Source organism: Lineus longissimus, chromosome 19 (assembly GCF_910592395.1).
Source record: "Lineus longissimus chromosome 19, tnLinLong1.2, whole genome shotgun sequence".
In the NCBI taxonomy this organism is placed as follows: Eukaryota; Metazoa; Nemertea; class Pilidiophora; order Heteronemertea; family Lineidae; genus Lineus; species Lineus longissimus.
Window position 1 is genome coordinate 1,102,555 of NC_088326.1, and position 25,033 is coordinate 1,127,587.

Consider the following 25,033-nt stretch of genomic DNA (forward strand, 5'->3'; position numbering starts at 1 on the left):
TCAGCACTCTTTACGTGCCCACTTCTCACTGTTTTTCTGGAATAGTGCTGACGCAAATGTGTATTTAATAATGTTTACCAGTCCCCGATATGTCCTTCCAATATTTATTTATCAATAATGTTTATAAATAAATGCTGAAAAGGACAAAAAGGGACACGCCCACTTTAAAAACCAACAGCGTCCCTAATATAAGAGGATTTTAAGTGTACGGTGAATACACTACAGCAATGTACTCTTCAAATTTCGACCTGCCTGGAGGTGAGGTTGTAGACGAGGGCAAGATGGCGCAGACCAAGGAAGCTCAGATTTTATGTATGAAGAGATATTTGGAGACAGAGGGCATAAATCCTGAAACTGTAAGCGTCCCTATGGATTGCAATGAATAAGTAATATATGGCCCTTCAGTTGAGGCAATTTTAAGCGGCAAAAATTGCGCAGAACGATTTATTGGCGCAGTTTCTCTTTCATTCATTTGTAACTTCTTCATCAAAATGAAAATGCATGCAAAATTGCAATGCATGCAACTTGTTGCTTCAGTACATGCATAAATGCACTGCAACGTGTATTGTAAATAATATGGGGAAGGCTCAGGCCTTGATAGGGAGCTCTTCGTTAATAGGGCTAGTGAGCGAGAAGAATCAGTGCCAAAACAAAATCAAATGCGCACACTCGGAACACGTCCAAAGCCTAGGCCGGCTAAGCCTACTTTCACTTTGGACAATGGCCAATGCCCAGAGACACGGCGATCCTTTGCTCAATGAGAAACTGGTCAGTGCAAAAACAAACATCTTCGAATTCGTCTATTGAAAGTAAAAAGATGAAGTCGATATCATGATTGGACGCCACGGAGATGGACATCTTCGCACATCCCCTGCGTGTTGTATCCACCTCCCTCACCCTCGGCCTCATCATTTATACGACACTGTTTTTTGCAGCTCCTGAAAGTCTTCAAAAGTCTCAGCAAGATTCAACTGACAGTAGAACTGTTACAGGTAGGTAAACATTACTCAATGGGCACACAAACTAGTGATTTTCCCTAATGCTGCATTGTTGTAGTGATAGCTTATCCCACCTTGGAAGAGGAATACCCTCTGGGGAAAATCACCTCCAAGTGCAGAGTGAACGCTGAAAAAGAAGGAGAGTAGTGATATATTGCTATGCAATGTTTTGAAAGAAAATTGTTTCAACGGTCCAATTCAATGTGCTCTTTCACTTTCAGTATGAAACCTCCATAAGACCGTTAGCTCATCTGCACATCCTTTTGCTTTGTTTCCATGGGTTGAATGCAGTAATCATTACCATAAGTATCCTTCATTTCATTGTAGTCGACTGGTATTGGCAAACTTGTCAATGGCTTCAGAAAACAAGAAGGAAAAGTTGGCGAGAGGGCCAAAGCCCTGGTCGCCTATTGGAAGACCTTGGTGTCGACGACGGTTACCGAGGAGAAAAAGGCCAAAGCTGAGGCTGATAAGCAGGCAGCAGAACGAGAAGCAACTAGAAAAACTGATATGGACATCGTTGATTTGGTCAATGAAAATGCCCGCATGGCCAAACTTAAGCAAGAGCTGCAAATTCTTAAAGATAAATTGAAAAATTCACGTCATCATGAAATATCAGAATCGTCATCATCAGATGATGACGAAGTGACAAGTACCACTCAACATGTTTCTGTGCCAACTTCTAAGAAAAAGCGAAAAACTAAGACAAAGAGTATTTCAAAAGCGAAATCACGTGATTATGACGATAGTCCGCCGAGAAATCACAACGATATTCTCAAGGGTTTGAAAGATGACGATTCGGACGCGGAAGCTGATGAAAAGGAGATCGCGCATCAACGCCGAGTGGCTGAATGGGAAGCTAAGCAGCGGGCGGAGATCGCTAAACTCAAGGCAGAGAAGCGCCGCATCGAGGAACTAAGGGAACAGCGCCGAATAGCACGTGAGAAAAAGATCAGTAAGTTGTATGAAAATGAGCCGATGTTATTCTCACCGGATTCTGCTATGACTGTATTAGTCAAGCCAAAACCAAAACCGAAGCCTATTCCTGATAATGTGCAAAAAACTAAACGTGAAATATCAGTTTCGCCAAATCCGAACTCTAGAGAGAGGACACGTGATTCTAGTGTACTTAAAAATAAACGTGAATTGTCTGTTTCGCCAAATCCGAACTCTCGGACCCATGATTCTAGTCTTCTCAAAACTAAACGTGAAATGTCTGTTTCGCCAAATCCCACCTCTAGAGAAAGGACGCATGATTCTAAGCATGATGGTCAGCATGAACATAAGCATGGTCATGGACATCGGTCACATGATGGGCGTAAAAGTCATCGGTCAAATGAGTCGACCGAGCGTAAAAAAGACAGGTCACATGACGGGAGAGAAAGATCACGTGATGAGTCGAAACATCATCACCATAAGAGTCATAAGTCACGTGATTCCGAAAATGAACGTAAAAACGATTCTAAAAGTCGTGAGCATAAAAGTGATAAGTCACGTGCGTTTAGAAATCACGGACATGACAGTGATAGGTCCACTGACTCTCTGACACGTGAACACCATGATACAAAATCACGTGAACAAAAACATGAGCACAAAAGTGATCAACAACATATGGAAAAGACACGAAATTCACAGCCTGTATCCGAACACAAACTTAATGAATCTAAAACACGAGATGAAAAACGACATGTTTCTAAAAATCACGAAAAAAAGCACAATCACGAGTCGCACAAATCTTCATCACAAAAACGATCTGCTGAAGTGTCCGATTTTGATATGCCCAATAAGAAAGTGAAAGTGGAAAACTCACTCAATGATGACAAGTATTCATATAGCCCGCTAGCTAGTACAAGCCTGGCTAATTCTGATGCTGAGTTAGACTTCAGTGGTGCAGGTATTGAGGAAGAATGGGTCGGTTCCGATCAGGAGCAAAAGGGGTTAAGTTTTGAAGACTTTTTAAGCTATGATGCAAGAGCGAAGATGAAATCAGGGAAGTCGAAATCATCATCGAGTTCAAAGGCTAAACATAAATCACATAAGTCTCATGGTAACCATGGTAACCATGATAAACACAGTCACGGACATCGGGATAAACCGAAGTCTGAGAAAACGTCCAAACACGACCGACACGCGAGCCATAATAGAGGAAAAGATTCGGAGAAATCAACAACGACAATTACAAGTTCAGACGGGAATCGTTCGCAAGATGGAGAGTCGCCTGATGGGAAAAAGTTCAAGCCCCGCCGGTCCACGTTGACCTTGTCGCCGCTGGATATTCCTCAGCCAAGCATGAAGGTGAGTCAGGTTTCTTCAAACAATCTCTAATATGGTGAAAGCTTTATTTCTCCCTTTCCTCTGTATGCGACCAGCACCTGCTGTTGCGAGCAGGTCACGTATATGAAACTCCTTTACTAATCAATCTCTTCAATGTTCCTTACAGCTATCGCTATCGCAGCGAGACATTCTGTCCTCTGTCTCTGCCCTACCGCCGACGCAGCCAGATTATAAGCCGCTACATTTCCCAGATATGGATGGACAGTCAAGGCATGCGAATAGTAAGTAAATGTATTGAGTCGTATGGGGCGTCGTGGTGTGGAATGCCTCTGCAGAGCAAGTGTGGTTCATCGGTGGATCGGTGACCAGGAGAGGTATAACAGCAATCGCGCTGCTACTTTCATACTGGCGGTTGTTGTAAAGCACGTTGAGACAGATCAAAATTGGTGAAGTTTCATCAAGACTGTGGCTTGAATTCCACCGAGGCAATAGAGACAAATTCCTTGGTTCCCTTTCCGTTTGCCATTTCATCCAGCCCCGAGTAAATGTCTTTTTCTACTTCAGAACACGAGGTTGAGGGTGACTTCCTCAGTAATAAAAAGAAGAGCAGGACACAGGTCTACTCCGGCAGAAAGACTACTACATATCTAACAGGTAGGTGTGAAGTATCCTCGTTCGTATTTAGTTTCAAAAGTTACCGTAAATAGATGACTTCTGCCGTGCCAACACATGCAAGTATGACGGCTTTTTTTTCGCAATGCAATTTGCAACAATATATCGCACTGTATTCCTCCACGTCTCTATTTGCTGATGATTTTGTGTTTTGTCTTTCAGAGGTACCACGTCTTTATGATGCTTGTATGATGGTCCTGATGAACCATCTTGAAAGTAAGTAAAACTTAATGAGTCGTAAAATCTGTTCCTTTTAATTGCGTATTGTTGTCTTTGATCAAAATGATTCAATATCCTCTCCTAATCCTTGGCCGACGCATCTTCCAAGTCACATCTCATGCAATCACGTCTGCTCTACTTCTTTCAGACCTGGAATGCATCGGAGGAGTGCCATATGACATCATCAAACCAGTGTTGGAGAAATGTACGCCGAGCCAACTGTACACTCTGGAGGATTATAATCCGGTAAGTTATCCCGTGGCGGTTGAAAAGATTCAGACACTGTGTCTAACTTCATCTTTAAGTGATTATCATCATGTGGAGCCAAAGAAATTCATCTTTGTTATCAGCGACAGAATGTCACGATACGACTTCTATTTCATAGGTGCAAAATTGTACATTTTCAGCACCTGGTGGAAGACAGCGATGAACTCTGGCAGACGCACTGCAAGAAGGACTTCAGGAAGTACAGCCCGGAAGAGATGGAGAGTTGGCGGGAATTATACCTGGTAATCATGTTGCTATTCTTGAGAATTTAAAAGCTCTGTTAGCCTCCATACTTCCCTAATGGCATGAGTTCAACCAATTTTCATCAAGCTTCGATTCAGACACATTCTTTAAGTGTGTTATGCACATTTGTATGCCAGTATCACTGATTTGTTTGGGAGAATTTGGAGAATAAGACCCTGAGAGCCCCTTTTGGTCAACGAGAGAACTGAATTCCAATTCATTTTTCAGCGACTGCATGATGAGCGGGAAGCCCGGTTAAAGAAGCTGACCACGAATATTTCGGCGTCCATGGCTGCAAAATTACCTGGTGAGTTTCATCGGAGATTTTGTCGTGGTTCACTGCATGTGGCATTGCCTTGCTGTTTTCACCAAATTGACCATTATGGGCCAAATTTGCACAACCCCTTCTGCTGAAAATAGTCTACAACCGTGTTTTTGGATCCTTGGCCTAATGATTTCACGGTCTACTCCATGGCCGCCACAAAACCAGAAGCAACGACAGGCTGTCCAGAGCAAATTGTGCCCTGATCCTGTTAAGTGAGCAGAAATAAACACATTTTGAAGGGGTCTATACTTAGTATTATCTGGTCCATTACATATTACAACACCGAGGGGCTTGTTCAACCTGGTTTGCAGCTCATGTAAGTGCAACGTTTTATGTTTCAGTCCGAACCACAAAATTAGCATTCGTCGACAGCGCAGCGAAGGCACCAAGGGAAGTTCTCCGTAGACAGAGGCAGCTGGGTACCGCAGGTCCGATGATTAAAAACTTAGATCCGCTCGCGAAGCTCTCTAGTCATGGAGGAGGACCAGGGAAAGCGAGATATGTTAAACCGTCGGATCATGCGGAGATGTTTAAGCCGCAGAAAAGTAAGTTGGAAAATGTAGATTTTATTGCCAGTGTAGTAGGCCACTTCTGTGATGGTGCCCAATAGTTTATAGCAAGAGTCTGGTGGGGAAAGGGGGGCCCTGAAATAGCTTCTCCTTCACGATACATTGGTATTGAAGGTTGTGTTTCCCCTCTCTCAGCGATACTTTGTGCTGCTGGATTCAGTTCCACGCTCTGCTAATCTTGGCGATCTTTCCGTTTCAGTGACGAAGCAAGTAGCTCCCATGATGGCAAAGACACTCAAGATGATGAAGAAATGTAAACGTTAAATAATACTGCTGCATCAGACATTGACCTCGTCAACTTTGTAGGATATATTAAAACTAGGACGTACGATTTTGGAATACTCGATACTCGTTACTCGATGTACCCGATTGGAATCACGTAAATGGTAACACAAAAATTGCTGATCAGGAACTTACCAACGGATGGTCATGTCAATAACTTTTGTCAATTCTTAACTTTGTTGAATTGAGCTATGCCTCCAATGAGCAGATTAATCTCTGCACCCGAACATATTATTTTCTCCGTGAAACTTTACAGCGGATGTATTGATATTAGCCCCAGTAGTCGTTTTCTTTTGTTGAAATGTGTGTTGAGTGTCAGCTGACCCTTGATGATGACTTACATCGAGAAGTTCCAGCTTATTTTTCTGTCCGGTGCAGTGACAAATACTGAATAGGGTAAGTGCTAAAAAATGCCGTCTATGACATCGGTTTTCGTATATCTAGTCCGAGGCATAATTTAGGAAGCAGGTCAGATCGTGTTGCAAATTGTAGTCTGAGATCCAGCTTATTTTCTGTCCGGTGCAGTGACAAATTGGGTAAGTGCTAAAAAATGCCGTCTATGACATTGGTTTTCGTATATCTAGTCCAAGGCATAATTTAGGAAGCTGGTCAGTCGTGTTGCAAATTGTAGTCTGAGTCAGTGAGTTGTGATGGATAAATGATCTTGATCTGGTATAGTAGATGTTTGATGTTATTGGGTGCTGGTCTTGAGGCTTGGATATGCTTCTCTGCGGACTTGTGCGCTATCGGGCTAGGTTTTGTTTTGAAAGGCAAAAAAGAACATAGCGCATGGTCATTTCACAAAAACATATGAGCAGTAATGATAATTATGGGATAAAATGTGATGACTCTGTTACCTAACCTTTCAGCCAATACAAAAACATAATTTGCACAGATCAGATATTTTTTCATTGGTCAAGGGATTCAATTCCCTTTTGTTGAATTGAGTTGATATAACTTGACTATTTTGAAAAATATGGATCTGACCTGTGCTGAGGATGTTGTGTAATGCCGAAGGTAGGCGTGATGTCATAATGCATCCCATAATTGTCAGGTACCGGTATTTACAGATTCCTTTGCAAGACGATCAGGAATCTTTCGAACAACTTACTTTTTGTTCATCTCACTGAATTATAATTGTATCTAATAGTTGGTGTGGCCCACCAGATGTTGGATGGAATGTGGTGTCTCGATGTGACGTCACCTCCCAGCCCATGTCCAAAGATAATTTGCGAATATCAGAACTTTTCTAATTTGTCAAGAGATTCAATTGCACATTCAATGAATTGAATCATTATTACTCGGTCGATCGGTAAAGTTCTCATGTGCCTATATGATCTTTGCACATTGGCTGAAAGGTGCATGTATGTGTTGATGCCCACTGCTCCTGTCAGCAGAGAAGTATGAACTGTCCTCTGAAAAAATGGATCTTTGTTACGGATGGATATAGTTATTGCATGACTAACTTATGCTTTAAATTATGTTTACAATGCGTTTAAGTGTCATGGGCATCAGGTCAATAGTACCTTTGACCACAGGCCCATGACAACATTTTTTTTTGTTTGATAAATTTTGCATTTTCTCTTTGTGGTTTTGTGAACCCAAGGTTCCTATTTATTTCTTCATTACAAACCCTTCATTCCTAACTAGGCAAAGGTAATATACCCAATATTTAACTTAAGGGTTGTTACAAAATGTATAATAGTTCCTTTGTATTGTGTGAGATATATTTATTGCAGAATTTGACGTTGATTAGAACTGTCTGGAATGACTATTACATGTAATGTCATTTAAAAGTTTTGAAACTGCACTACATTTTCCTGCATGTTCCTTGTTATTACATGTCGGACAACCCATCCATATTTAAAAAGTAAACGAATGTTTTTTGAGGGGGATTAACCCCTCCTTGGTGCTCGGATTGTTAAATCACTCTGTACAAAATTTCCATTATCATAATATGTATTCTGATGGTGGTGAGGTGAAGCATTCCAAGCCACTTTTTGTCCTGACATAATAATCCCTGTAAGGATGAAGATTTCATACTGTTGGACAACCTGAATAGAGAAATTTTGTCGGAAAAGCTTATTTTCTACTCGAAAATTGCTTGAAATTGCTAATTTGTTAAAAGCCCCTTCATTTAGGTCATCTGTTCTGTTACAGTATGATGTAAAGTTTGGAAGAAGGGCCCAGACAGCCTCATTGAATCCACTGGTCCCTGGAAATAAAGTTTCGCATTTGACAAATTTTGTGTTCTTATGTTATTTTGGCAAAGCACAGAGGTCAAAAGATGGGAAACTTCACCTCACCGCATGATCTATGAGGACGACGAAAGGTCATTCAAGGGTTGATGGTTGATGACTCGTCCCAGCTAGATCAACATCTAAGAGAAAATGAGTAACCTTGTGCGGGACAATTCGTCTTGTGGCCAATTTATTGTCCTCCAGACAGTTTGTCTGAGGACTCTGGGACATCCATAGTTGAGTTCAATTTTCCAAGTCTCCAGCTAGCTGAACAACCAGGTTTCTTTGGGACAAACTGTCTTGAGATGAATTGTCTCATACATGAAAATCCTCAATGTGGCAAGTCTCCAGCTAGCTGAACATCCAAGTTCTGTTTAGACAATCTGTCTCAGGATGATTTGTCCTGTCCTTGTCTTCAAAGTCTAAATTGTCCTGTCTATGTGACAGATATGCTGGTTTGTCTGAGGGATGGGCCAGGTTGTGCTTGGGAAGACTTTAGCTGGTTTGTCCCAGGGTACAGAATGTCTTGGATGAGTATGGGGCAGACGACTTGGGGAACAAAATATCGGAGGAATTGTGCTTTAACCTTATAGATCTTGTGGAAATATTGCCTGGGATGAACTGTTTGAAGGACCTGTAAGTGTATGCCAAGTCCTTCGCATTAACATAACTAAGATTCGTCTTGGATGATTTGTCCTGGGGTACAATATCTTGAAAAAACCTTGAAGGACCTGGAATTTTGACCTGAATTTTGGCATGCAATGTCTTTGAATGTGAGTGATCAAAACGGTCTTATCATAATTTCATTGCGATATCAACTTGATAGCTATTCTAATTGATAATCAAGCCCATTTTAAATCTTTTGATGATAAAAATGGTTTTATTCCTGTTGTGTACAAAAATCCAAGATTATTTCAGATGTTCTAGAGGTTTATAGTGGTGCTCTTTCAAATGGTATCAGGAATTGATAGTAAAAAATTTACCGAAAGCACTTTTTGAAAAAGCGATATTTTGGGAAATTGCTAATTTTCAGTTGCTTGCCAAACAATGGGTTAATAAGGTTTTCACACAAAAATCAGAAAGTAGATCCAAATTAGTCATATCTACCCATAAGATTTTGTCATTTGTAAAATGAGCCAATAGTTTTGATATGAGGGCAGATTATCATTTTTTCGATATTTGTGAATTATCACTAAACTAGCAATGATATCAAAATTTCCATTATATGGCTATCTAGTCAGCTTGATATCTTGCTTGAAAAAAAATTTCAGCTCGGTAACCCCTGTAGTTAGCGAATGCAGACCCCCTCAAAATGCTCCAAAATTACCTCATCCCAGGCCTTAAGTGATTTTAAAGTGTATACATTGGTGTACATTGTGATATCTTTTTGACCTAGATCCAAGGTAAAAACCTTGATGTCCAGCCATCTGATAAAAAAACATGCCAAAATTTGGCCTATGTCTGGAAAACCACTTTCCAGTGGGAATTTTGACCTGAATTTTGGCATGCAATGTCTTTGAATATGTGTGTTCGAAACGGTATAATCATAATTTCATTGCGATATCAACTTGATAGCTATTCTAATCGATAACCAAGCCCATTTGAAATCTTTTGGTGATAAAATGGTTTTATTCCTGTTGTGTACAAAAATCCCAGATTATTTCAGATGTTTTAGAGGTTTCTAATGGTGCTCTTTCAAATGGTATCAGGAATTGATAGTAAAAAATTTACCGAAAGCACTTTTTGAAAAGCGATATTTTTGGGAAATTGCTAATTTTCAGTTGCTTGCCAAACAATGGGTTAATAAGGTTTTCACTCAAAAATCAGAAGGTAGATCCAAATTAGTCATATCTACCCATAAGATTTTGTCATTTGTAAAATGAGCCAATAGTTTTGATATGAGGGCAGATTATCATTTTTTCGATATTTGTGAATTATCACCAAACTAGCAATGATATCAAAATTTCCTTTCTATGGCTATCTAGTCAACTTAATATCTTGCTTGAAAAAAAATTTCAGCTCGGTAACCCCTGTAGTTAGCGAATGCAGACCCCCTCAAAATGCTCCGAAATTACCTCATCCCAGGCCTTAAGTGATTTTAAAGTGTATACATTGGTGTACATTGTGATATCTTTTTGACCTAGATCCAAGGTAAAAACCTTGATGTCCAGCCATCTAATAAAAAAACATGCCAAAATTTGGCCTATGTCTGGAAAACCACTTTCCAGTGGGAATTTTGACCTGAATTTTGGCATGCAATGTCTTTGAATATGTGTGATCAAACCGGTCTTATCATAATTTCATTGCGATATCAACTTGATAGCTATTCTAATTGATAATCAAGCCCATTTTAAATCTTTTGGTGATAAAATGGTTTTATTCCTGTTGTGTACACAAATCCCAGATTATTTCAGATGTTTTAGAGGTTTCTTGTGGTACTCTTTCAAATGGTATCAGGAATTGATAGTAAAAAAATTACCGAAAGCACTTTTTGAAAAGCGATATTTTTTGGAAATTGCTAATTTTCAGTTACTTGCCAAACGATGGGTTAATAAGGTTTTTACTCAAAAATCAGAAAGTAGATCCAAATTAGTCATATCTACCCATAAGATTTTGTTATTTGTAAAATGGGCCAAAAGTTTTGATATGAGGGCAGATTATCGTTTTTTCGATATTTGTGAATTATCACCAAACTAGCACCGATATCAAAATTTCCTTTATATGGCTATCTAGTCAGCTTGATATCTTGCTTGAAAAAAAAGTTCAGCCTGGTAACCCCTGTAGTTAGCGAATGCAGACCCCCTCAAAATGCTCCAAAATTACCTCATCCCAGGCCTTAAGTGATTTTAAAGTGTATACATTGGTGTACATTGTGATATCTTTTTGACCTAGATCCAAGGTAAAAACCTTGATGTCCAGCCATCTAATAAAAAAACATGCCAAAATTTGGCCTATGTCTGGAAAACCACTTTCCAGTGGGAATTTTGACCTGAATTTTGGCATGCAATATCTTTGAATATGTGTGTTCGAAACGGTATAATCATAATTTCATTGCGATATCAACTTGATAGCTATTCTAATCGATAATCAAGCCTATTTGAAATCTTTTGGTGATAAAATGGTTTTATTCCTGTTGTGTACAAAAATCCCAGATTATTTCAGATGTTTTAGAGGTTTCTTGTGGTACTCTTTCAAATGGTATCAGGAATTGATAGTAAAAAAATTACCAAAAGCACTTTTTGAAAAGCGATATTTTTGGGAAATTGCTAATTTTCAGTTGCTTGCCAAACAATGGGTTAATAAGGTTTTCACTCAAAAATCAGAAGGTAGATCCAAATTAGTCATATCTACCCATAAGATTTTGTCATTTGTAAAATGAGCCAATAGTTTTGATATGAGGGCAGATTATCATTTTTTCGATATTTGTGAATTATCACCAAACTAGCAATGATATCAAAATTTCCTTTATATGGCTATCTAGTCAGCTTGATATCTTGCTTGAAAAAAAATTTCAGCCCGGTAACCCCTGTAGTTAGCGAATGCAGACCCCCCTCAAAATGCTCCAAAATTACCTCGTCCCAGGCCTTAAGTGATTTTAAAGTGTATACATTGGTGTACATTGTAAAATCTTTTTGACCTGGATCCAAGGTAAAAACTGAAATTTTCAATCATCTCATCCAAAAAAAGGCCAAAATTTGGCCTATGTCTGGAAAACCACTTTCCAGTTGGAATATTGAGCTGAATTTTGTTCTACAGGCTATTAGGACATCAACAAATCCATTGGCGGTGGTTTCGTTCCGATCCGACGTGCCGTTAAGAAGCCCAAATTTAGTTCTAGTCATGGACAAAAGAGGGCAGTACCATAGACACAAACCTAGTCCACCCCAGTTGACCAGAACTCCATGTACATTTTCTGTGTGACTTGTGAATTATACATAGGAGTCATTGGCCAAATAGGGTGGAATGGGGATAAAGTACTGTCTTTGGTGTGTGGTTAATGTAGATATCGTCGTAAGATATACACTTGGTCCTCTCAGGAGTCCATTCTAATCCGTTCAGGCCAAGCTGACAATAGAATTTCTTCTCATTAAGAGGGTCACTGGTTGTGGCTGCAGTTCATTATCAAAGAGTTTGTACGCGTCTGCTCTCAAGACGTTTCAATGCGTCTCCATGAGTTGATAAGCGCCTGCTCCAAAGATGTTGCAGATCGTCTGTTGCAGATTGAAAGACATCTGGTCCTTCAAAGTCGCATAATTCAAAATGATGCCTGGGGTCATCATATGTGCAAGTGAATAAACAATCTAATACTGTATTTCATTTATGAAATGTGTTTATTACCGAATGGTAAAAATATTTGCATAGAATTTAAGAAATTGTTACAAAAATATATCTTGACAAGCGTCTGTCACAGAAGAAGAGAATTTTACAGAGAAAATTAAAGTAGTCTAAATTTGCTAGTATTAAAGGCCTGGTGTGTTCCTTCAAAGGTTTGAGCGGCATGGTTGAATAAGTACATAATTACACAACTGGAAATTTTCTATTTCACATTTGAAACAAATAAAGGTGTTTTAACCTGGTAGACTTGACTAATAATCCCCTATGGACAAAATCGGTCCGACTGAACATGTTAAAAAGATACAAGGGTCAGACACAGGCCTCCTGATTCAGCCCTAAAGTAATAGGCAGGTTTTCCATATCCTGAAGAAGACGGCCATAACCGCCGAGAAGAAAGACTTGTGGAATAAGAATTACAGCAGTGGAGAAAATTAGAATAAGTTTTGATTATAAGTTTGAAAGCAAAAAAGCAAAAAACTCACTGCAGGAGAAGTTTCCAGTTGTCTGAATGAACAATACATGTATATACATAAGTACAGTAAATAGCATTTGAATAGTCCAACCTTCAATTGGCTTTATGATTCATGAATTGTTGCATACAAATTAGAAATATACAAAATGTACAGACAGCTAATAACACATGGGCCTACAGGGTTTCATGAATTAGTCAATACTGCCAGAACGATGTTGATTTTATACCTTTTTCGCGGCTAAATTTGAGTAATATGAGGTGAAATTTGACAATAACGACATACCGAAATGAAACCTTTGATTTTTTGTGGAGTTTGGAGGTCTAAAGTCGACTGCGAATGTATCTTGATGCCTTTATCAACACGTTTTCAATATCTGACGTTAAATTAGAATGGCAATAATTGTGCGAACCTTGTGCCCAGAGGAAATCACTGTTTTTAGCTCTGGCTGTAAAGAGCTATGTTAGAAGAATTCTGTGGAGAAGTTCTTACATTTGCACTTTGTTATACATTTACTAAGAAAGGAAGACTAAATTTCTATGCATAAACAGATCAGAAGTTAGAACAATTTTTACAAGTAGTTACTGTAAATTGTGAAATTTTCGCAACGTAAAACTTGGAGAATTTGCTCATTTTTACTTGGCAAGAGACAGAATATCCGATTGGCTGCCGATATATAATGGTTACTGGCAGTTTAAGTTCGCCTTTGATGTTGAATTCGCAAAAATTGAAAACAAAAGCTTGCGAAAACTTCACGGTTTACAGTAAACTGAGGTGGCCTTTTGAAATATTCGACATTGCGTAACCTGGCCTTGAGCAAAACACTTTACCACAAGGTAATTATAATATTTTAGACAAAACATTATATGTAACAAAACATACATCCAGTCGAAAAATTCTTCGATTGATTCATATTTTACAAATTACATCACATGCATACAAACCGTTATAAAGAAATAAAGACTAATTTACTTGCACACTGCCCCACAGGGGGGTAAAAGGGTTTCACAGTTAATAACAATTCATGATCATACATGTGTTATATGACAGACGATAAGAATTTAATCAAAGACTTTACAAAGAAGCAAATCCTTTCATCACTGAAGTAAATAAGTGTGTTACGTACATTTATAATTGATATTACTGGTACACAAATCTGCATTTGGAAATACAAATTGTAATCCTTTATTGATTTATTCACAAAAAAGACCAAAAAAGTTGTAAATTAGCAAGAAATATGACTATATACATGATACCAAAAAGAAAAGTCCTTGTTAGCGTCGCTGTCATTGGAAAGTCGCGGGAACAATGGCTTCTCAATGACTGCGACGGTTGCCAAGACGACAATCCTAATTCAATCCAATACTAATCTAGTTATAGTTTGCCAATGCCAATTCATGGAATTTTGAAAATCACAGAGCAACATCTTTCAGGTTTGCCTGGAACCACTTCCCCGAAAATATGCGATTATCAAAACTTATATAAGCCAGAAACCCAAAGTAAAAACCTCAAATATGGCACAGATTTTTATCAAAAAGTAATTACGAAGCCAAGGATCAACTTACTTTCATCATCTCCTTCATTCGAAAATATCCTTTTTACCCATTGAATCAAAATACTTCAGGTCAATAAATATATTCTTTCTCCAGTACGTTTCACCTTGTCCACATGAGTGCCTGTTCCAGTGGATCTGGCTAACCTCACCGAGTTTTGAGGTCAGCCGCTGCTGATTAAACCTGGCCAAAAACACAATGCTTACAAAAACTGGCCTGTGATTAGCACCTTGTTCATATCGAGCAGAGACAACACCAGCGGTTAGAATCGGTCGTCCACGAAACAGATATTTCGATACGTATAGTCCCATATCATTGGAGGATTGTCTCGAACCAGAGCCGTGTCTGAATAATACTTTAAGACATCACCAGGAGGGCTACAAGTCATCGTCACCGATTCCATAGTCGCCAACGCCACCGTCGTAAGCATCGTTCTCCGAAGAACGCAGCGGAGATTTGACAGCAGTAGTGATTTTGTCCTGAAAAGGAAACCACAATATATGATGAGCCATTTAGGAAAAACTTCAGGTGACCTCGTAAAGAGTCGAAGTGACTGTAACCCAATACATAATGGTAAGAAGATAAACCCAGCTGAACTTTCCACAGCAGAACTGAGTGAACTCAAAGAAGAAAAAGAATGAAGATTTCTGAAGCAAAATGTTAACTAAGACCGACTTACTTGGATTCGTTTGACTGAGTGTTTAGCTTTCTGAGCGGCGTTCTGAGCTGCGCTTGGACTGTCGTCAGTCTGAAAATAAAACATTACAACTGTCAATTGCCATTACAAATTACAATTGTCATACTTTAGACAAAGCAGGTAAAGTGGGACTGGTTGGTAGAGTCATACTTTAGACACGGCAGGTAAAGTGGGACTGGTTGGTAGAGTCATACTTTAGACATGGCAGGTAAAGTGGGACTGGTTGGTAGAGCCATACTTTAGACACGGCAGGTAAAGTGGGACTGGTCGGTAGAGTCATACTTTAGACACGGCAGGTAAAGTGAGGCTCTCTTTGCGTGTGTTTGGTATTTGAATACCACTTTGAAATCATCCTTATGGAAAAGCAGACAGCTAATCACGTTTCGCCAATCATTTGTAGTGCGATACCAATAGACTTTACATGTGTACAGAATTTAATGACTGCACAAACACACAGCAAGGTATGGATGCCAGAATCAGAAATTTACGACTTTGTATTACTCATTCAACTTTGCAGGCATAGAAGTTGCAATGACGTCATTCCTCAGAAGCCATGCAAAGAGCATTGTTTTGGATGTCAAAGATACATGTATAGCTCGTTGTTACATCGATGTTGATGTCATCATCGACACAAATGTTAGTTTGGTGAACACAAGCTGGTAAACAAATACACCATGTTATGCGGTTAAGTATCATCGACCACCACCAGTGATTAGTTTTAGCATGGGTGCTCATATCATCTTGCTACACAACATCACAGTTCCTGCACCAAATGGGTGTATGTTTCCAAAGTAGAATTAGCCTCCATTCTACTATGAACCCAGTGGAAAAAACTACTAACAAAACATTTACTTTGGAACGAAACAGTTAAAGCAGACGACACTGTAAACAATGTTAATACTGAACAACATAACAATTAGAACTCATGACACCTACCGCTGTTCGCACGACAACAACTTTTTTCTCAACAATTTTTTTATGAGCATGTTTCCTCTGTTCAGCAGGAAAGACAAACATCGAGAGTGAGAATTCAATCATGCAAGAAGTTCGAAAAAAAAGCCAGCACACACAAGAAATCGACAGCAGAGTTACTAAAGCGAATGCTGGAGTTAAGAGATAGGCCAAGTTGCTTGATCAGTGTCAGGACTCAATGCCAATGTTACTGCTAATGCCGACGGAGCAACTCAGCTTTAGAAAGTCTCGACTTGATCAACTTCTCTTCAAAGTTTCAGAGAAAATTTGGGTAGAAAATGTCATCTGCTCGAATCAGAGGCTGAGAAGTAATGATCATAAGTATTGTACTCACATCTCCTCCACCTCCAGACGATATCTGCTTCAGGAAGTTGGTGCTGCTGTCCCTCTTGATGAAATTATGGCTCTGTTCCTTTTTTCGCACGGCAGGCTGAAATTGGATTTGAATCCTGTTTAAAACCTCCCTTCTCACTTTACGTAACAAACTGTCATTTGAGACGTGTATGTGTCAGGTATGGAAGCGAGGACATCACCATTCTCTTCCTCGAGTCAAATATTACTCCTTGTGAAAACCTGACCAGCGCTCTAACAATAAGGCAATGCCACCCGTACCTACCCGCCGTATTTTTTTCCCCTGTTTCTTCAGCACCAGTTCATCGACCATTCCCTGTAAGCACATGCTCATCAAGATCGCCTGGTCACTGATTATCCGCACCCATTTCAACGTGTCTTTCGCGATCAGGTATTCGAACGCCAGCTCCAACTTCCCATCTTTCCCTTGTTCCATGTTATCATCTGTGTCACCATTTGCTTCAGCGTACTGGAAAGAAGAGAGACATATCATGAACGGAAATGAAGTTTACATTTATCGTCTGAAATAGTGAAAAGGTTGGTCTTTAGCCCAAGGCTGAAGAAGGCAACAGTCTTAGCCTTTTGAATGTCAACACCTAGGTTATTCCACAGCCTTGCCGCCAGTACAAGGAAACTCCTACCAGCGTACGTCTCCAGGTAATACCAGGGGATCCACAGGAAACATTTGCCCAGGGACCTCGGGGATCATCTGACCGTCTCATTTCCAGGAATATATATGACTTTTAAAAGGAATCAAACAGCAAAACTTGGGTCTCCGCAAAAAACTTGCAGGTAGATCAGACACGATCAAATCAACCAGGAGAGTGTGCAAGAGATGGAAGTCTCTCATTAAAGACTCTACATACCGTTGTTGTAATACGCCAGCATCGCATCCTTGTGACTTTGAAACTGCCCTCTTTAAACTGCTGCTGTAAAAAAGATTTAAAGACGAATTGCATGAATGAGTACAATATTCACTTCTTCCACGTCCGCATTTGCAGCCGTTGTTCAGGGGAAACTGTGTCACATAGGCCGAGTAACTCCATCTTGGAACAGGCAACTGATATGAAGTGCCTTTCCAAAGGTCACAAAGCAGGACCAAACTCACAGGCACCTTCTGATTCTGTCAAGGTGAACTTACCGACCCGACTTCCACCCTAAAGTTGAGTTCTCGGTTCCCCGCAGACACTACCACACGGCAGTCGGGATGAGGGTAGTCAGTGGTACATGTTTTGAACTGGATGTAACCATAATACTTCAAGGTTCGGCAGAAGTGTAAATACTGAAAGGTTGAGTGAAATTTTGAATATTCTTTCTTGTAAAGGTATCATGAACACAGAAATGAACAGATTTCAATTAGAAGATGTGCATTCTTATCATAAGCTAAGGCAATGCTGGACATGATTTACAATAAAATGTCTGAATTGTTATCAAACATGGTCATTGAAGAGATAAGAGGTTGTGTTCATGTCATATAAGCATGATCTGGCTTTATGTGTCTTTCCATGAATTGAAATCACCACCAATAAACAACAGAATTGACTTAGAGGAGAGAAGACGAAGAAACTTCATTGGAACTATTTATAAGATTGTCAATATTGCATCATGTCCTCTCCAAAAAGTGTTGTATGAAAATTACCTCTTTTTTGGATCCTTTTTCTTGGAGGGCATTTAACCGCTTCAACTGGTCCTTTGAGGGCTGCACCCAGCCTCGCTCAACATCATTCACAGCCTGAAATCAAATTGAAGGTCACCGATCGTTAACTGGCATCTAGAGGTGATGTCGGGTCGCAGTACTAAAATGAAGACCGGGAGATTGAGCTGAAAGTTTAAGTGGTGCTCTGGCTATGAACACAGAACACAGGCTGGCTGGAACAGTGACTTCTGCCATGAATTTAGGTCAAATTGAACATAGCCCCAGCTACATCCGATGGTAGCTCTCAAAACAATATTATATTTTTCCACACAAACTTACCTGAACATACAATAGATTCATTGAAATTCTATCTTCAAGTAAATGGTCGTCATATTGCAAGTCCCATGTACTTTTCCTCAGAACAATCCGATGCAAGCCATCTTTCATGGCAGCGTTGAGCGAAATATAGGGTGACTCGAAATCCTGCAGTCTCCTCACAACTGAAAATGAGAAAAGAACTGTATGGATTCTTATCAAGTCTAAGTGCATTATTCCAACTCTTTTCCTCCGCATTCGATCTTGTGCGATAATTAATCAGCACTGAAATAAGCCAGATATTTCATACCACATATACCACGCAAACGAGGAGAAAAATGATACCAGAGAAAATATTCGATGACTCACTTGAATTATCACCATCTGTTTCTTTCCTGATGAGGAACAAACCAAAATAATACACAAATTCTTCCGGCACTTCAATCTGCGACGCGACTTTTTCCAACACAAGATCCGTCTGGTCAGTTGATTGGATATTCACTGTGATCTTATGACCATTCATGAGGAATATTTCCAACGACACATCTTCAGGTTCTTGTTGCTGTGTTTCCTGTTAAGACAATAAGGAAGACGGATGTTACTTGCATATTACATGAAGTGGACATAAACAGCTGGCTCTAATACTGGTGTCAGACAGTGCAGAAGAACAGGGAACCTTGATAGTACAGCGGTACAGCAGTTGATGAGAAGCAATTCAAAGAATCTGTGGTTTGAATCCCAATCAAGGCAACTTAAAGTTTTCTGTACCTCTTTCATTCATTGACGGATGGGCAAATGGAATGGGAGTGCATTTTCAGCACATTCATAATCGTAACCACTTCAAGCAGTGATACTTGGACTGCCTCATCACACCACTACCACTGTGCTCATAACATACCTGTTGTGCGTTGAGCAGAAAACTATTAAAAACAGCACTGTTGGATATGTCTTGCTCTTGGCTGACTGGAAAAAGACAAACACACAAATTAAAGACAGTGACTGCAACTATAAGTTCACCAAAAAAGTTCTCACAGAACTATAATATTTAGGTGCCTGTAACTGATTTGGTTTGTTGACTGATTGATCGATTGATCAATCGATCGATTGAATTGATTGATTGGCTTACTTAGTTGTATGTATCTTTCAAGTAGGAATCGTCTCTCCTCAAGTTGGACTGGCGTCAAGGACAACAGCTTCTTGGGTGGAAATGGGGGAAGCACATTATTTCCGAATTCACGTTTTAACTGGAAAAAAGAATAATACTTTATTTTCCCCCATAACCGTACTATCTCCGAAACTGAAAGCTTTCTTTTGAAGTACACCCTATGGTCCCTGGCATTTGCCCCCGCTTTGGTTGTGCACTGGGTGTAATGGGTATTCAATCGAAGATCCAAGTTTTCATTACAAACATTTCCAAGTGTTCAGCTACTGCCTTCCTCAAGAGGGTATATCTGACAAGTCAGCTTATAGAACTTCCGTGTGCCATGACCCGTTTCTTCAACAATGCTAGGGTTTGAAATATTTGAGAGGATTGTATTGTGTCTCTCACCTGTTCATGGAAGTTATGTAACTGTTTGAATCTCACGGCACAGTGGAACACTCCATTGACATGAACATTGAAGGCCTGAAAATAAAGTAGCATAATTGAAATTGATGGAAATTGGTTTGTTTGGCAATCGTAATCGCATGCAACAAAAATTGCTTGTCTGCATTGATCAATGCAGGTGCCCAATACTAGAGAATTGATAATGATCATGATCACAGCCGTTACTGCGCAGATATCCGGGATGACGCGAGATCTTTTTGTCACCCATACAGTAGACCGGGCAGCAGCATTCCAGCAATTATTTTGCAGGTCACAGCAGAAAAAATCACTTGTCTGTGGAGCATTTTACTTCAATGGCAACTAATGAGTATAAAAGTACAAAAAACTCCCACACTGTACCATGCACATTTGCAGTGCATCATGTAGTACATGGAAGCATTGGCCATTGGTGCAAGCATATTTTTTGTTTACAAAAAGTGACAGATTGTGCACGTTTTTGTCATCCCCACTTACCATATAAGGTGAACCACTTTCATCGTGGAACTCTTGAGTATCTGGTATTGAGAAATGCATCCTGAGGACACAAACTCTTGACTATATCATCGATTTTGCGTTTCTTTTTTCAAAGTTTATGCGAGAAACACCCACTTCTCTTCCACCATTTTCAACGTCAGATCATGTGACCTTTTAATCTGGGTGTATTCGACTCCCTGTACTCCACCGTTCTGGAACGGACCGAGAACAGGCGAACACGTTCCCGAGTCTCGAACGGGTTAGTACTGTTGTCATAGCTACTCTACCGGAACCACGGGAAAACCCCGGCCAGCAAGTTATTTTCGTCAACGAACGAGGCGCGATAAAATCCATTTTTCCGTCTTACGTTTCGTCGACTATGTTGAAAATTTACGTTTTTCAGTTGTATAGCGGGTTAAAGCTGTTCAAGACATTGTTTTATTGTTGAAATCGAACAAAAATGACGAAAAAAGCAGACGAACTGTCCTTGGCCGCCATCTTTGTTCTTGGTTCGTTCCCGCTGCACCAGCAGACGAGGTGGTGTGAGATTTGGGAACAGGAACGGTTCCCGAACGCGTGTTCGACTGGTTCGAGTGTTCGACTCGTTCGAGAACACCGTTCTTGGTTCGAGAACGGGAATTCGAATGCACCCTAAAAATCGCCAATTTAAAAATTGCTTTTACGATATTAGAACTCATGTTATAGACAGGTTTGGTGGCTAAATTAGAAGTTTATACATTATTGATTATCAAATTTTGTAGTTAACTTATGCGTAGACTTAAATAGATTAATACGTAAAGTTTTTATGTATATCCTTTGAGATTATTTCGTAACGTCACCTTCAGGCCATCCAAAGAACTAAAAGAAGCCACTTTGGCAAAACTTGCACTTAAAATCTCGTTTTCAGCCCCTAAATCACGATGGCACCAACAGTTGCTGTACCCAAACCTCAAGACACAACCCCTACAATCAATGCCATCTTGTTGGGACCACCAGGAGCCGGGAAAGGCACCCAGGTTGGTAACCTAGAGTCGACCTTGAAATGGCCTGTGTTGGGCTGTACTGTGACTGTGTACATGTGACGTTACACTACTCAGTCGACTGCAGTGCAGTGCATGATTATGCCACGAATATGTATTGTGTGTGTGCATTAATGAATAATAAAGTGGCGCTACAGGCGCTGCCACATGTTTATAGTAAACATATGCAGTTTGGAAATCCTAAGCTATGCCGTATCGGAGCAGATAGACAGAGTTATGAAAGTCATGATTTCAGGAAGTAGGCCTATCTTGTTATTCTTCAATAGGAACCCAAACATCAAGTTCATCTTTTGATCTTTTTCCAATTTTACTTCAGGCTCCGATGCTCGCCAGCAAGTACAGTCTCTGTCATCTATCAACTGGTATGTCAAATGTCACTTTTCCTTTATCTCTAAACAAATGTTTCTGTACTGGCTAATGATCAAGACAGGTTTTGTTAGTACCCCTCAGCGGGTCTTTAAATCTCTCCTAAAACAACTCAATCAAAGCCCGGCGGAAAATGACCTCACAACATAGCTTGGCCATTTCATCAAAGGTGCATCAGCCCACTGTCCCATCATTGAGGTCGGGGTGAAATGAAATCAAAGTTTTGTTCTCAATTATTCCTCCAGGTGACATGCTGCGGGCTGTGGCCTCAAGTGGGTCAGCCTTAGGTCAAAGGGTCAAGGCCACCATGGACAGTGGTGCCCTCGTTAACGATGAGATGGTTGTTGAAATCATTGGCGATAGCTTAGAGAAGGATGAGTGTGCACGTGGCTTTCTTCTGGATGGGTTTCCAAGAACTGTTGTCCAGGCTCAAAAGGTTTGTTACATGACATTCACCATTGCTGGGTTTTGAAAAATTCTATCATCAGTCACCCTAATTTGAAGAGCTCAGACCTGAATCTACTGATAACCATTCAAAATTGAAGGAGTTAGTAATTATGAAACGTTGCCAAAGGTGAACGAGATCTGAACTGAATACGAAACCGTTTCAATGCAGATATTGAGACAGTACACTGAAGTGAAAGATGAACGCATTGAAAACACAGGAGAATAATAATCATATGCCTTCAAAGTTATAGTCTCTCTCATTTGTATTTCAGCTTGATGACCTCCTAGACCGAAGGAAACAGAAGATCCATTCCGTGATTGAGTTTAGCATAGACGATTCCCTCCTTGTTAGGCGTATTACAGGCCGTCTCATTCACCAGAAAAGTGGCCGATCGTACCACGAAGAATTCAATCCACCCAAGAAATCGATGACAGACGATGTAAGTGTTCACAAGTTTAATCGGCTCAACTCAACTTTGCTTGTTTGATGGAAATACTGTTGGCATCAAAATGGTCATTAGCAGAAGCTTTGGAGACGATACCTGTGCTCCTGCTTTGCATATTAAGATGCAAATCTTGCTTCCCTCGGAATTCAAATCTGGGCCCTTTTGACACCCCCCTCTTTGAGCTGTTTATCGGAAACTACGTCATCGCCATCTTCAGGGCAAGGTAGGAACTGAAAATACCGTGAAAATATCGTTTGGTATTTTCAGTTCCTACCGTGTCCTAAAGATGGCGATGGCGTAGGTCAGAACTTAAAATGACTTCACGAAAGAACTCCGCCATCGCCATCTTCAGGGCAAGGTAGGAACTGAAAAGACCATTAAAATATCGTTTGGTATTTTCAGTTCCTACCGTGTCCTGAAGATGGCGATGGCGTAGTTCAGAACTTTAAATGATTTCATGAAAGAACTACGCCATCGCCATCTTCAGGGCAAGATAGGAACTGAAAAGACCATGAAAATATCGTTTGGTATTTTCAGTTCCTACCGTGTCCTGAAGATGGCGATGGCGTAGTTCTTTCATGTAGTCATTTAAAGTTCTGAACTACGCCATCGCCATCTTCAGGGCAAGGTATGAACTAAAAAGACAAGAAGAGGTCTTTCCAGTTCATACCTTGCCCTGAAGATGGCGATGGTGTAGTTCAGAACTTTAAAATTAGTGACTTCATGAAAGAACTACGCCATCGCCATCTTCAGGGCAAGATTGGAACTGAAAAGACAAGAAGAGGTCTCTCCAGTTCATACCTTGCCCTGAAGATGGCGATGGCGTAGTTCTTTCATGAAGTCCATGAGACTCCGATAACCAGCTCATGGGGAGGGGGATTTGGGCCACGTAGGTTCGGCGCTGAAAGTTTTAAACCATCTTATGTTACTTTTACAGGTATCTGGTGACGCCCTCATTCGACGATCAGATGACAATCCAGACGCCCTTCGCAAACGACTCGAATCCTACCATAAATCCACGCAACCCCTCGTAGAATATTACCGAAAACGCGGCCTTCATACAAGTGTGAATGCATCGCTGAAACCAGCCACTGTATTCTCTAGTATTTGCGCAGCATTCTCCGCATCTTCTGCTGGTAAAAATATAAAGCACTTATAGATAAATAATAGATGATTAGGGAGTTGTAAACAGGTTTAACAGGAATTTTTTTTAAATGGAATACCATCATGAAAGAAATTTATAGTATTCAGGACGTCATTCATCCTTGGACTGTAGGAATTATTGTCAGCTTCCTCAGTGTTGAAATGAGGAGGCCACATTTGGTGCAACTTCTTTTTTCAAGTTATTCTTTTCTTTTCTTATTTCTGGTACGAGATATTTTTGATTGAATTTTCCATAAAAATGTGCTGTGAGAATAGATCAGTGTGCGCATAGTTGGACAAATTTTGTAAGATATCTGTGCAATGACTGGACTGCTGTAGAAATGTTGATAACGAATTGAATACCGTGTAGGCCTAGCAATGCTCACTAACAAGGCTTTTCTGGGATACAGTTTTGCACGACAACATGTTGTAAATGAACTGGCCATTGCCGACAGAAGTTCATGGCCATTTATTAATAGATAGGTGCCCAGTTTGTTAAAAAAATGATCCGAATCGCTTATTCTTGGAAGTACTGTGGTTCTACTGAAAGCATTTTGAAGTCGATTTTGTTATCAGGAATTGTTTTGTTCTAAAGGCCTTGTCCATCTGTGCTTTGTTTACAATGTGGTCTGTTGGAAAACCTAGTGTACTTCTTCAACACAGCTACAGGTATGGACCAATCAGATGCCCCGTAAGCTCGAAGGCCCGTGCTTTCTGAGCTGAACAAGCATGGTCGCTGTCTTCTCATTGGCTGATACCTGATTGGAAGTCTGTCTGTTTGACTTGAAGTTGGCTTTTACAAGTGCTGAGGGGAGGGTTAGGTGTACTGCTAGGATTACAACCTGTGGACCACTCTGTCAACCAATTCACTGATAAACATGGCCTTGTTTCTTTTTGTTTATCAGGTCATGTTTGTACCATTGAAACCATATGATAGTGCTGTTTACAAATGATGTTTCTTTGAAATGGGACATGTAGATGAAAAGCTATATTTACATAAAAAGAATAAATAATCTACTGATCAAAGTTCAGTTTTCATTTCGTTTATTACACTGAATGTACCAGGGGATATACAATAGAGACGATGGAATCTTCACCACAAAGGAACAGCCTT

The 25,033-nt window shown here is 40.1% G+C and overlaps 3 protein-coding genes across 5 annotated transcripts; 2 read left to right on the top strand and 1 right to left on the bottom strand.

Annotated features, from left to right (window-relative positions):
• The first annotated feature begins 272 nt into the window (after window positions 1-272).
• Window positions 273-8,092, top strand: LOC135503219 (transcription elongation factor B polypeptide 3-like). Its single transcript, XM_064796682.1, has 11 exons — window positions 273-356; window positions 936-992; window positions 1,326-3,293; window positions 3,439-3,553; window positions 3,837-3,926; window positions 4,107-4,160; window positions 4,312-4,409; window positions 4,571-4,672; window positions 4,902-4,980; window positions 5,340-5,543; window positions 5,767-8,092. Exons 1-11 carry the CDS (start codon window positions 282-284, stop codon window positions 5,829-5,831), a joined length of 2,907 nt encoding a protein of 968 aa, XP_064652752.1. The 5' UTR covers window positions 273-281; the 3' UTR covers window positions 5,832-8,092.
• A 4,309-nt stretch (window positions 8,093-12,401) lies between these two features.
• LOC135502953 (sorting nexin-17-like) lies at window positions 12,402-20,668 on the bottom strand. Of its 3 annotated transcripts, none has more exons than XM_064796169.1 (14): window positions 20,478-20,668; window positions 19,968-20,042; window positions 19,545-19,662; window positions 19,317-19,381; window positions 18,788-18,989; window positions 18,443-18,603; window positions 18,107-18,199; window positions 17,609-17,749; window positions 17,334-17,393; window positions 16,733-16,936; window positions 16,451-16,546; window positions 16,081-16,137; window positions 15,127-15,195; window positions 12,402-14,926 (listed from the first exon to the last, which is right to left on the bottom strand). In XM_064796169.1, exons 1-14 carry the CDS (start codon window positions 20,535-20,537, stop codon window positions 14,825-14,827), a joined length of 1,503 nt encoding a protein of 500 aa, XP_064652239.1. In that variant the 5' UTR covers window positions 20,538-20,668; the 3' UTR covers window positions 12,402-14,824. The 3 variants fall into 3 exon arrangements, with proteins under 3 accessions (XP_064652239.1, XP_064652238.1, XP_064652241.1); XM_064796168.1 differs by having other exon boundaries at window positions 17,334-17,396; window positions 20,478-20,662; XM_064796171.1 differs by lacking the exon at window positions 16,081-16,137 and having other exon boundaries at window positions 17,334-17,396; window positions 20,478-20,655.
• A 630-nt stretch (window positions 20,669-21,298) lies between these two features.
• Window positions 21,299-24,945, top strand: LOC135502894 (adenylate kinase 2, mitochondrial-like). The gene is made up of 5 exons (XM_064796082.1): window positions 21,299-21,493; window positions 21,834-21,879; window positions 22,129-22,319; window positions 22,603-22,770; window positions 23,714-24,945. The coding sequence occupies exons 1-5, from the start codon at window positions 21,398-21,400 to the stop codon at window positions 23,933-23,935; spliced, it is 723 nt and encodes a 240-aa protein (XP_064652152.1). The 5' UTR covers window positions 21,299-21,397; the 3' UTR covers window positions 23,936-24,945.
• Window positions 24,946-25,033: the final 88 nt, after the last annotated feature.